The 12,881-nt window shown below is 44.4% G+C and overlaps 1 protein-coding gene across 3 annotated transcripts in view; it reads right to left on the reverse strand.

Annotated features, from left to right (window-relative positions):
- Positions 1-12,881, reverse strand: part of CREBBP (CREB binding protein) — a 136,854-nt gene that overhangs the window by 37,807 nt on the left and 86,166 nt on the right. For 2 of the 3 annotated variants that reach the window (XM_012647738.1, XM_012647740.1), the window contains 9 exons: positions 11,589-11,831; positions 10,170-10,272; positions 9,683-9,829; positions 8,116-8,233; positions 7,395-7,566; positions 7,005-7,049; positions 4,837-4,961; positions 3,807-3,995; positions 1,757-2,173 (listed from right to left, as the gene is read on the reverse strand). In XM_012647738.1, the coding sequence (XP_012503192.1) occupies positions 1,757-2,173; positions 3,807-3,995; positions 4,837-4,961; positions 7,005-7,049; positions 7,395-7,566; positions 8,116-8,233; positions 9,683-9,829; positions 10,170-10,272; positions 11,589-11,831 (1,559 nt within the window). The remainder of the gene's footprint in view (positions 1-1,756; positions 2,174-3,806; positions 3,996-4,836; positions 4,962-7,004; positions 7,050-7,394; positions 7,567-8,115; positions 8,234-9,682; positions 9,830-10,169; positions 10,273-11,588; positions 11,832-12,881) is intronic. The other variant, XM_012647739.1, reaches the window with a different exon arrangement.

Here is a 12,881-nt window from a genome sequence, read left to right on the forward strand (position 1 = left end):
ACTCCTGGGCTCAAGCGATCCTCCTGCCTCAGCCTCCCGAGTAGCTGGGACTACAGGCGTGCGCCACCATGCCTGGCTAATTTTTTCTATATATTTTTAGTTGCCCAATTAATTTTTTTCTAATTTTAGTAGAGACGGGGTCTTGTTCTTGCTCCGGCTGGTTTCGAACTCCTGAGCTCAAATAATCCACCCGCCTCGGCCTCCCAGAGAGCTAGGATTACAGGCATGAGCCACCGTGCCCGGCCCCACGACTCACTTCTTGCCAAGAATTCAGAGAAGGAAGGAGAGAGCTTTAAAAATTTTGATACAAAATTACTTTCTCAAAGTTTTCCAGCTAAGTCATGGAACCTCCTATTTTAAAATTAATTTCGTTCAGTAAGGCTGCTAATGTTTATGGTAAAGGCTGAATTATAAATGTCCAAGCAGATATGAAGGGGGGGAATCAAGTGCCAATATGGAAACGGTGTATAATTAGCCAAGTCAGCTACACGCACAGTGGTGACAGTGGAATAAACATACATTCAGAGAAGGAACCACTAAGAGAATTCTTAACCTGCGAAGTCTTGTCCAGTGGAGTTTTAAGTAAACAAACAAAACATAAAGTTACAAAGGGATCTTATTGAAAGACAAAAATGTAGAATAAAGATAAATAAGTACATTCCCCTATGGAGAAATATGAATAATAATGTCATCTTGGGGTTGTTGGGATTAATTTGGACATTTAATAAATAAACATCCTCAGCACATCTTGAACTCCTGGCCTTAAGCGATCCTCCTGCTTCAGCCTCCCAAAGTGCTGGGATTATAGGTGTGGGCTACCGCATGTGGTCCCTTCCTTGAACATTTGATGGTGTGGCCCAAATATCCTCCGTATGTAAGAATAAAGTTAACATAGTTGAGGAGGTGGGGGTCTAAGGTAGACTGATAAGAAAATGGATACTGAGATTTCAGTGAAACTTGGGAGGAGTGTGGAGGGGACGGGTGCAGTCTGAGGCTCGGGTCAGCAAAGGCAGTCCAGACTCGAAGGTCCCAAGCCTGGTACCGAGGCAGGCCTCAGACATGCTCAAAGCTGTGATCCGCCACATCACCTCACTTCCACCCCCATGGAGGAGCAGGCAGGTGTGAGCCACAGGCAGCACTAACCTAGATCTGTCATTTTGTCATGAAAAAGAAAAGGCTTCTCTTGTCTGAAAACAAGGCTGACAGACCAGGTTAAAGGACATACCATTAGGAGCGTGGCAGTTTACCAAACCCACAAAACATTAGCAGAAAAACTATTATAAACTTGGAAGACATCAATCTAGGAGAGTTAATGGTCCCTTATAAAGTTAAAAAATTCTACGCGTGGCCCGGGTGTGGCAGCTCATTCTTGTAATCCCAGCACTTTGGGAGGCCTAGGTGGGAGGATCGCTTGAGGCCAGGAGTTCAAGTCCAGCCTGGGCAACACAGTGAAACCCTGTCTCTACAAAAAAACAAAAGAAAAAAACCTCAGCTACATATGACCATGTATGATTTCTTTATCATTACTGATTTCTGCAAATTGCTTTAATTGGGAGGATGATCATAAATCACGCCCTGCCAAACAGCCTCTAGAACCAGTACCGGAAACAAAACACAGCTCATCACAGTCCTATTAGGGTACAGATACTTTTTGAGGTTGTACCAAGATGCTGCAGCAACCTCATGACTGAAAATTCTTATGGGAAAGTTATCATCTAAGAGTCTTGGCTGGAAGACAGCAGACGGAGAGGCTCACCGGCGTGCCAGGAGGCTGGGCGTGCACAGGCGTCGGCTGCTGCTGCGACGACTGAGGGGTGGCCACAGACGGGGGCTGGACTGGGGTTTGAGGTTGTGGGGTTGCCTGGGCCTGGGCTGCTGCCTGGACCGTAGGGGTGCTCTGGGTCTGGGCGGCACTGGGCACTGAGCCAGGAGTGGGGGTGGGGGTCTGCCCGGAAGACGACACAGGAGTTGAGGGCTGAGTGGGAGCTGCTGGCTGGGGAGGAGTCATCCCAGGTGGCGTCGGGTGCTGGAGAGGCGGCATGCCAGCGGCTGTGGAGGCAGGAGGTGGCGTCGGGTGCAAGGGTGACTGTGTCACTGGAGGGCAAGGCAGCTGGCTGGCCTGGGGCCCCAGCATGTTCAGAGGGTTAGGAAGAGCAGCACCAGGTACCTGCCCCTACCAGAAACAAACAGAGTGTGTTAAAATTATCTCCCTCTTTTGAAAATTGACAATAGAGTTGAAGAATCAAATGTAGGGAAATCTAATCGTGGTTTCTTGATGAGTTCTGCTGGTTTCACAGGAATGTTCTGTTTGCAAAAACTCACCAAACTGTACACTTATAATAAGGTACACTTTCCAAATAAGTTAACAGTACAAATGTTTCTCATACTTTAATCTGATAACCGATACAGATACTAAGTGACTAACAGGCAGGTAGTGTCTACAGGGCGGAAATGCTGGACAAAGGGATGATTCACGTGCACAGAGCGGGACAGAGTGAGATTTCATCATGCAACTCAGACTGGCACTCAATTTAAAATTTATGAATTGTTTATTTTGGAAATTTTCCATTCAATATTTTTGGACTGTGGGTAACTGAAACCTTGCAAAGTGAAACCATGGCTACGGGGTTTATCTAGTTTTCATTTACTCAGCTTGTTAGCTTCACGTCCTATAACATTCATCCACAGCTCACACCACAGAAAAAAGTATCTCTTTTTTTAAAGTTAGTTATTAAGTTAGTTATTAAAACACTGAAATGTTTCACTGCAGTGGTTTTCCACTGGGGAGACATTTCAGAAATATTCGTGGACCGTTTAAAAAATCATTCTGAATCAGTGTTCTCGAGTAGAGGCTGGCAAACCACTGCCTGTGGGCCAATGCGGCTGGCTTGTGTCTGCAAACGGAGTTTCACGGCAGCACAGCCACACACGTGCACGCACTGTCCACGGCTGCGTTGTACCGTGACAACAGAGCTGAACAATGAACATCGAGACTTCATGGCCCACAAAGCTGAAAATATTTACCACCTGAACCTTTAACAGAATGTTTGCTAATCCTTATTCTAGAAAAATGAGATACTACGGAAAATTAAGAATTAATAATTATTTAGTGAGTAAATCTAATACATTTAATGACTTATTCAGCATTACTTCATGTTAAAAAATTAAGACACGAATTTTATCTTTTGCGGAAGATTGACCCGCTTTAAATAAGATGTAAAATTTGTATATAGTTGCGATCTGATGAACTACAATTAACACAAGCGGAAAAAAGCAGCAAAACGAATGGCAAATAGTTTTCTTCAGCTTTAGATTGAATAATTAAAAACACATTCAACAAGAAGAGAAATATTCAAATGACTCAGTTAGCTGGACTTCACCTGGGTGGCTGAGAGACAGGCAACAGGACACACAAACGAATCATCAGGAGTGAACTCATAGGACCTTTCTCGGTCCCTTTCAAAAATCCCAATGTCTCTCAGGATCATGTTAAACTTAGAATTTAAAATACACAAACAAAAAATAAAATGAAACAACTAAACACCCTAAGGTCAAAACATAAAACACACAAACCAAAAAATCACAACCCATTTCACCACTTTTACATGTACTTCACCCAGGGAGGATAAGAGGAATTTCAAGTAAATTAAAAATTACAGGACAAAGTGGGGAAAAATAGACTGTGATACATGAAAGTGAACTGTGTATTCCAGAAGTCTACCTTCCATAAAATAAGACAGGCTAAGGTCGAAGGAAGCTGGGGCTACATGAACATTGGTGGCTACAATCCCAGCAGGGCACAGTACCTGCGACACGCTTGTCTGGGGCGCCGACTGCCCCATGCCCACACTGTTCACGCTCATCGCCCCACTGGATGACGGGAACTGGTTCTGCGGCAGGAACTGGTTCTGAGTGGGCGCCTGGGCCATCATGTTGTTGGCGTGCGTGTTCATCATGCTCGGAGGCTGAGGCATCCGGGAGGGAGAAATGGCCATCTGTAAGACAACAAGCACCACGACAGCTGCAGTTCAGAAGTCGAGGGCCAGTCTTCAAGATGAAGGGTGCAACCAGAAAGACCGAAGGCCTCACAACCCCAGACAATACAAAGCACAGGGCTCAACCCTGCCCTTCCTCGAGGGAAGGGACCACCACTCGCTAAGAACTCCCTGGCTCCTAGGCACTCTGCACACTTTCTCAGGCAGTCTCTCAAATGAGCCAACTTCAAATTGTCCCCTGAATAGAAATCAGTAGCATGCTGTAATTGAAAGTGTAAACATGCCTTTTATTAGGTCTCTCAAGTGTTTAGAAAGCAGCCTCAGAGAGTGAGCTCTCGAGTCCACAGCTGCTGACAGTCTCCCTTGGCCACGTGTACTCCATCCTCAGAACTCCCATCTTCTCTCAAAGCCTCAAAGGCCTATGAATTTGTTATTCCAACAAAAATAAATAACGGTCAAATAATTCTCACTATAGTAATGAAGATTTTTAAAAAAGAGAGATGTGGTACAGAAATACCACCCCTGTCATGAATATTCCTCCCCTTGTTTAGCCTATAGTGAAGCAGTTGCTTAAATACAAAGGCAGCAGGAACTGTGGGGCCAGTTCTCTTCTGCAGGGAGAACTTGTTTCTGCTCTATGGAGTAGACTTTCTATATTTTTTGAATAAATCTTACTTTCACTTAAAAAAAAAATAGAAAAAGGAAATAAAGCACAACCCAAATTCAAAGGAACAAGAACCAGAGGACTTTGAGATGATACAGGAATTTCACTGCTTGGAGAAGGTTCCACGTGGGAGTAAGGGCTTTCAGCAGCACAGTTAAGGAAAGGAGAAGCACTCACCCCTGGAACCGAGCCCATGCTGTTCATCTGGACGGAGTGGTTCATGGGGGAGGCTGCACGGGGTCCCATGGGTGCTTGTGGCAACTGGACGTTCCCCAAGGACATTGGGTTAAATGAATTCATCCCTATAAATGTATCCATAATGGTTCATTAGGAAAAGCACCCACAGGAAAACAGAATTACAACTCATCAAATAAACTCTAAGTAAAGTAAAAATGGAACACATATGCATCATAGACAACTGAAAAGAAATCACCCAATTAATCAGAGAAGATGGTTAAGTAACAGACCTTCCCATATCCAGGGAAAACGGTACCAACGTGGCTGTGGCTGGTAAGGGTGGTATGGGGGGGTGCTAGGGAAGGTAGAGGACATGGGGGCAGAGGGTCAGGTAAAACCAACAGGGAGCGAGTGCCAGCAAGGCTGGGGCAGGGCTGACCCAGGAGGCTGCACATTGTACAAGGCACTGAAGCAACAAAGAGGGTGAGGAGGTGGCACGAAGGAACGAGGCTCGACCTGCCAGGACGGTGCCCCAGCCCCCCTTCTACAGAAGAGACATTTCCTAAGACCCAAGCTTCTGAGCACACCCCTACCCGAAGCCTTTTGGAGCAGCTGGCTCCCATCATCTCAGGCTTCCAAGCTCCTTGGCTGGGTTTATGTTTATTGTTGGAATCTGTGCTAAGACTCTAAACATTGTTTTAATTTGCAAGCACTTTAAGCATTTAGAAGTACCCAAGGGCCAGCAGTACCCCAGCCTCCCGTAGTTTGCAGGAACACCATACCACTGAAAGAAACTTCACTGGCCGGTAAGTGTCTCCAGACCATGGTGTCTAGTTCTTTCTATTTTCCAACAATACTCTGCAAACTCTGAGCTCTAAACAAACGCTGGCTCAAGTGAGTCTTAGGACCAACACTGGAAACTAATAGAATCCTTGAGAGAATTTCTGGGGGGCATTGCCCTAGCACTGTTGTAGCCGTGAGAAGGCTCAAAGAACATGTGCCTCACTGAGCACTACCTTCAAGACTACCTAGAAATGTCATCCTTAAATAAGCGAGTGCCAATGCAGGCCAGGAGGACTTTCCAGGGAGCCTATAATATAAAAGTCTCCCCTCTCCTTGAGTATTTTATTAACTAAATAAAAGGATGTACTAAGACACAGTACCTAAAGCAATCCGTATTTACCCATACCTAGAGGTACTGGTAGGAAGGTTGGTAAGTGCTTACCCAGAAAACATCTCTTTCAATATTCCACTGCTAAACAGCTGTCTCATCATATCCCAAACCAGCAGCATCTTCCTATCTAGACCAAAGCCCTAGGCCAATCCCCAACATAGCGTTCAGCCACTGTCCTAAGGCTCAACTTCTCTGACTTCTTAATTTCTTTTACCCCTCAAATCTATTTCTTCAAAACAAGTCCCTAAAAAGTTTTCTCCATAATATAACTTCATCTACCACGTCTTTTTCAGTATGCAGTAAGACTACAACTTTTAAAATGACCTCTTCTCTTCTCCCAAACTACTCTGCACACCGCCGCAAGGCCTCTTTCCTTAGATTCTTTTAGATAACGTCACCACCTTATTTTGCACCCTGGAAAAATGTCCTACTGCTCAGGTATCAATGCGTCAAGAGCAGCAAGGCTTTCAAATGTCCCCTCCCCCAAAACAAAAACGACTGCTTCAACCAAGCAAAAACCATAGAATCTCTACTTGAGAAGAAAGAACCCTTAAAGGTTTAGACAGCTGCTGCCACGCCAGTCTGGTGCGAGATCTCCATATATACATTCTCCTGAAGCCACTGCACCTGTGTCCCCATCCCCTGCAGGTGCTCCCTGCCAAAGGACTGGCTTGCACGATTCTCCTTCTAAGCATTCAGAGTGCTTCCTCCCCCAATCTAGAATGCTTCTTTTTTGGATGCTTCCTAAGAGTAATGTCACTACACCCCTATTTAAAAAAAAAAAAAAAGCTAAATTCTACTTCTGATCTCTATGGAGATCTTACCTATAAGATTCATACTACCTGAAGAACTAAATTCTGCTCATCAGCAAACAGGAATGGAAAGAAGAAAAGACTACAAAGAAATACATAGGGGAATAAGAGAAAAAAACCAATAAAGGTTATGGCTATTGAGTGTTAAACTAAAATATGATTCACAACGAATAGTTAAATACCTTGAGAAACCTGCACGCGATTCACTGACAGGGGCAGGGGCCCATCTAGAATGGCAAAAACAAACAAACCAACCCTGGTTACTTAAAATGATCCCTGATTTAGAAATAAAGAATTTCCTATTGAGGACTTTCAAACTTACAGGGAAAAACAGTTAATAGGTCCAAAAGCACTTGTGTTCTGATGCCAGTGCACCTTTTAAAGGGTCCTCCCATGAGAGAAATGCAGCATCACAACACAGCCCAAGGCAGGTGGTCTTGCCCACTGCCAAAAATAGCTCCCAAAGGGCAGGCTTTCAGAGACCGTAATTCCATATTCTTAGAAATACAGCCCAAACACAGAAGAAAAACCCAGCAAAGCTAAGGGTTGGCAGAAGGAAATGAAGCCTTTACTTGGAGGTCGCACAGGTTGTGCCTGTGGAATTGCAGGGGGCTGGGCCCCTGGGGCTGGTAAGGCCGGCTGGTTCCCCAAGATGCCTTGTTTATGTAAACGCGATCTCCGTTTTTCTTCTAGTTCTTTTTGTATCTTGTAGATTTTCTCTGCTAACAAGTGATAATATTCATCCTAAAAAGAAGTAACATTCAATATTAAGCAGCTAAAACCGTAAAAGCAAATAAATGATCTGTTTTGTACATTCTAACAAACTAGTGAACTTCTTTAATAAATGCACTGGCAAAGGAAGTATTCAACATGTCCAATAAACCAAAAGCCCAAATTCTTGCTGAGTTCCTAGTGACTTTATGGGACTTATCCAACAGTAGGTACTAAATGCATATTACATTTCATTCCACGATTGAACCTCTTTTTGGCTGTTCACTGATGCTGGCAATAATACAAGCATTATAAAAAACACCCACTGTGAAAAGTATATTCCATGGATATAATACAATTGTAAATACCCCATTTACTACTGTAGTGTAATGCTTGTAGTTAACCAAGAGTCGTGCAGGGATCTCATGTCTTATCTGGGAAGTCTCCCTGGTTAGTGTCCTCAAGGTAAGGCGTCTCCCCCAATTACACAGATTACCATATTTCCAGATAACAAACCAGACAGATGCAATTCTATCTATTGCAGGTGTTATACAGGCTGCAACACACTGCATGGCCACCTACCCTGCTGTTGGCAGACTCATACATGTCCCCTTCCACTTTCTTAGCATAGGCTACTAGGTTCTCCATGCGGCGATCCTTTAGAGCTGCGGGATCAGGTGTTGGGAAGATGGCTTGGACACTGAAAGGACAATACATTCTATCAATCCAATTTCAACGCAGTAAATGAGAACTACAAAACAAGGATCATCTACCTATGGTGGCTATACAGTGTTGAGAGAAATCCCAAATCTCTCTTGCCTGGTATATAAACACACAAATGAAGTCACTCCCTGGAAACAATCTTGACCTATCAACTCATCTACACAGCAAACACCCCAGTATTTTGCTATTAACAAACGTGTGCTGGGTCATTTCAAGAATAATATGATTTAAATTCCTAAGTTTTAAACTATGTACTACAAAAAAGTTTGGTCCAGGCATGGAGGCTCACATCTGTAATCCTAGCATTTTGGGAGGCTGAGGCAGGAGGACTGCTTGAGCCCAGAAGTTCAAGACCAGCCTGGGCATCAGTGAGACCCTGTCACTATAAAAAAATTTAAAATTTAGCTATGTGTGGTGGTGCATGCCTGCAGTCCTAGCTATTCAGGAGGCTAAGGCAGGAAGATACAGCTCGAGCCCAAGGGTTTGAGGTTGCAGTGAACTATGACGATGCCACTGCACTCTAGCCCGGGCAAGAAAGTGAGGAGAAAAAACTCAAAGGGAATCTAGTTTGTTAACTTCACCTCCAATTTAAGAAAACTAGCTCAAGAAAGTCAACTGTTAACTTTCTATTATGTTAACTAGCTGTACAGTGGCACTGTCATGTCATCTGTACACACTAATCCCAAACTCCCCCAATTCTTAGGGGTCCTCACAATTATAATCTTGAGCCACAAAATGAGGCAAAGCTTTTTTTTTTTTTGAGACAGAGTCTCACCGTGTTGCCCGGGCTAGCGTGCCGTGGCGTCATCCTAGCTCACAGCAACCTCAAACTCCTGGGCTCAAGTGATCCTCCTGCCTCAGCCTCCCGAGTAGCTGGAACTACAGGCATGCGCCACCATGCCCGGCTAATTTTTTCTATATATTTTTAGTTGTCCAATTAATTTCTTTCTAATTTTAGTAGAGACGGGGTCTCGCTCTTGCTCAGGCTGGTTTCGAACTCCTGAGCTCAAACAATCCGCCTGCCTCAGCCTCCCAGGGAGCTAGGATTATAGGCGTAAGCCACCGCGCCCGATCGAGGCAAAGCTCTTGAACTAATTCTGACCATCTCATGAAGGTCAGGTTGCACTGGGGGCCTTTGCCTCTGTAACACAGAGTATAGGTTAGTGCCCCTCTGCAGTGCAGAGCCACCAGTGCCCTCTCTGACACCCCTGCCCACATGGGGACACATGAATCCCTGGGCTAGAGCTCTATCAGTAGTGCAGGTGGCTCCCTAAAACAAGCACCTGACTCTTGTTAGCTCTTAGGGTACTGTCACCTGGGGGCCAATGGGTGACATAGGAACAAAATCAAACATCTATGAAACTGCGAAATTGTTACACTGCCTTCAGCCACAAGACGGGAATAACGAGCGGGAGTGGGTACGTACAGCTTATGCACTAGGTGGCTCCGCAGGTCCTGAGTGACGTGTTCGTGCCAGCCTTTGCGAACGCCAGTGCTGGAAGGAGGTGCCGCTGTAGGGATAGTGCTGAGGGTTCCAATGTTACCAGAGTTTGAGCCATCGTTCATCAGTGGGCTAAGGGGGAAACAAGAATGCTTCATCCATCTACTGAAGTGACTCGAATGTGCTTCATCTAAATAAGGTTCTTCTTCAATCATACACAACTTAAAACAGTTTAAGTCAGGGGAGGCAAGTGATGTACAGACAAAAAAACAAACTACGTTTAATCTATTACCTGTTCTACATTTATAATTTAAAAAAAAATAAAAGAAAAACAGCATTCACCACCCCCCACTTCCCCATTTAAACTACTTCCTCTGCCACACATTTAGAATCACAGAGCTGTGTGTGATTCCAGCCCACTCTCGTGTCCAGCAGTCACTCAGAGAGGAGCCAACGGAAACACAGATCTTACTTTGTGGCCCCGAGGGCAGCTGGAAGAGCGGATTCCGGAATCAGGTTTGGTGGCTGCTGATCTGTTGTTATTCCTCCTGCTGGAATGTTCATTGGGTTGTTTCCTTTAAGGACAGAAAGAAATCAACCAACCAACTCCTAGATAAACAACATGTCACCACATAAATGAGTGATTCTTATAAGTTGTAATAATAAACAGTACGGTAAGAACTTGGGAGCAGTATCTTTAATAATGGTAACTGACTTGTACAAATCCAGTGTAGGCTCCTTCCCACTCTGTTCTGTAAGCCAAACCAGGCATGTTCATGGAGGCTACTCCATGGCTATGGAAAAAGTTATGAATGAACAACCCATCTGCAGCCTCAAACTTTGATTCTGCTTCATTAATATCACACCTAACAACTATGACCTGCCACATACCTTTGTGTCATTATGTTTTTTGCGTATTATAAAACAAAATCATAGAAAGTTAAGTGCAGGTGAAAAATATAGGTCAATTTGTCTACAATATTCATATTAAAATAAGAAAAAGTTGAAATTCAGAAAGGTTAACAGTCTTCTTCCAAATGATACCATCAATAGGAGTGGAGTTAGATTAGAACTTTGTCTTAGGACTACAACCCAGTCTCATGGCCAGTATTAATTAGATACTCATTAGGGTAGTTGTTTTCTAAAAAGCAATAAATGAGATGATTTTAATTGGTCATTTTTTTTAAAGAATCATTTTTAAGTGAAAAATACTTCCTAATCTGTTAGGATAAAAATAAAACTAAGACAACAAGCCTTGACTTTACAAATATCACACTGTTCAGCTTAAGCCTAAATTTAAAAAAAGTGTCAATTTAAAGGCAAATGTCAAGGAACAATTTGCAAAAATGGTAAAAGCTGTGCAGATGTATGAGCTAATGACCAAAGGCTGGCAGATAATGGCTCAGGTGACAACAGCAAATGCTGATATATCTAGAAGCCTGAGACACGCAAGAGTTTCTGAAACGCTTGTTGTTAAGCTGCCCAAGTCCAGGCTGGTCACTCCCAGTTGTGGGGTAGACCATAATCAAGAGGTGCTAGGAACTGGAAGCACACCCACAACTCTCCATAAAATAAATGATGAGAGTTGACCCAAGTGGTCCAACCGTAATCCTAACTTGTGAGAGTCTACATTCTGAACTGACACGTCCCTTTGTGAAAACTGTGCAGACAAAGCTGGTGCAACAGGCAACACAAATGCTGCTCTAATTCTTTTTATAAGCATGTAACATCTTCCTTGTATCAGAAATGTTAGCTTCTTCCTGGAAGGTTTTTATTTCAACCACTGAATCTGAAGTAAAAACAGTAACTGCAAACTGCCTTAGCCTCCAGTGTGAGGTGTCTTCTGCAGGCTGCGTGTGGACAAAGGAGTCTTGAGAGCTTCTCCACCTACCCAGGGGGTTGAGGCTCCTCATCTGCTGGTGGGGCTGAGGCTGTGCTGGCTGCTGGCCAGGAACCTGAGGCTGCAGCTGCGTCTGCGGCTGGTTCATGTAGGGGAGTCCAAGGGCAGCGTAGGCTCGCTGCATGGAGCTGGGGTCTATGGGGTTTGGGTTACTTAAAGAAGTGGCGTTCTGCTGTCCTGAGCCAACAGAACCAATTGTGTTTTGAATTCCACTAGCTGGAGACCCCAGGATGGCTACAACAACAAACAGACAGACAAATAAACAAGGTAAGTAAAAGGAGAAGCCACAAATGATTTAAAAACTGAGAAGCAAATAAATAAAATAAAATTTTACCAAAAGACTATACATGTAAATCTCATAAAGCACTAAACCAAGGCTATCAAGAAAGGAGCTGTGCTGAAGGAAAGAAAATTCTATTCTCATTTATTCTGCCTGGCAGCAGCAAAGGAACAAAAAGCTAGAGGAAATTCAAGTTTCTATCTTAGAGTACAACAGGCTATAAAATCTCTCAGAGATCACTTAATAAAAATTAGTATGTATTAAAGTCTAGAGATTCCTAAGAAGTCAGTTCCAGGGAGCGATGCATGTGTGCCAAGGGAAAGTGCTCGCTTCTCTGGGGGCCAGCAGCCACCTGGGAGGTGAATGAGGAGCTCCCCTCTGCGGCTGCCCTCCCCCTGCACTGGCGGCCCGCGTAGGGCAGAGGGATTAGTGGAAGAGGGGCTACCTGGTCGGTCAGTTTTTATTAACAAATCTATGATGTGATCTTCCAAATAATAAAATCATAACTCCTCGAAACTTACTCAGACAATGACAGCACTAACCACAAGCCTTTCCTACAAGATTCCTATGCAGGAAAGCACCATGCTGAGCTCTCCAGCCGTATGAAGCTGGTCAAGAAATACTGTACTTGACTGACTGACCTGGGTGAAATTAAGGGACAGAGTGAGGCCTGGCAAATCTGCCTGAGTTTTCATTTATCCAGGTGCCACCTCAGTGCCCTGATACTCAGGAACGGCTCGGCCTCACACGGCCTCATCAGTTTCCACTACCCAGTAGCCTCTAGTAGCTTGCAGGGCAGCTGCCCCAGCTCGCTGGCTAACCCCAGGAGACTAAAGGAAAAACTGGTCAACATAAAGAACTCGGTCGGGCGCGGTGGCTCACGCCTGTAATCCTAGCACTCTGGGAGGCCGAGGCGGGTGGATCATTTGAGCTCAGGAGTTCGAGACCAGCCTGAGCAAGAGCGAGACCCCATCTCTACTAAAAATATAGAAAGAAATTAGCTG

Source organism: Propithecus coquereli, unplaced genomic scaffold, assembly GCF_000956105.1.
Source record: "Propithecus coquereli isolate 6110/MARCELLA unplaced genomic scaffold, Pcoq_1.0 Scaffold27, whole genome shotgun sequence".
Taxonomy (NCBI): Eukaryota; Metazoa; Chordata; class Mammalia; order Primates; family Indriidae; genus Propithecus; species Propithecus coquereli.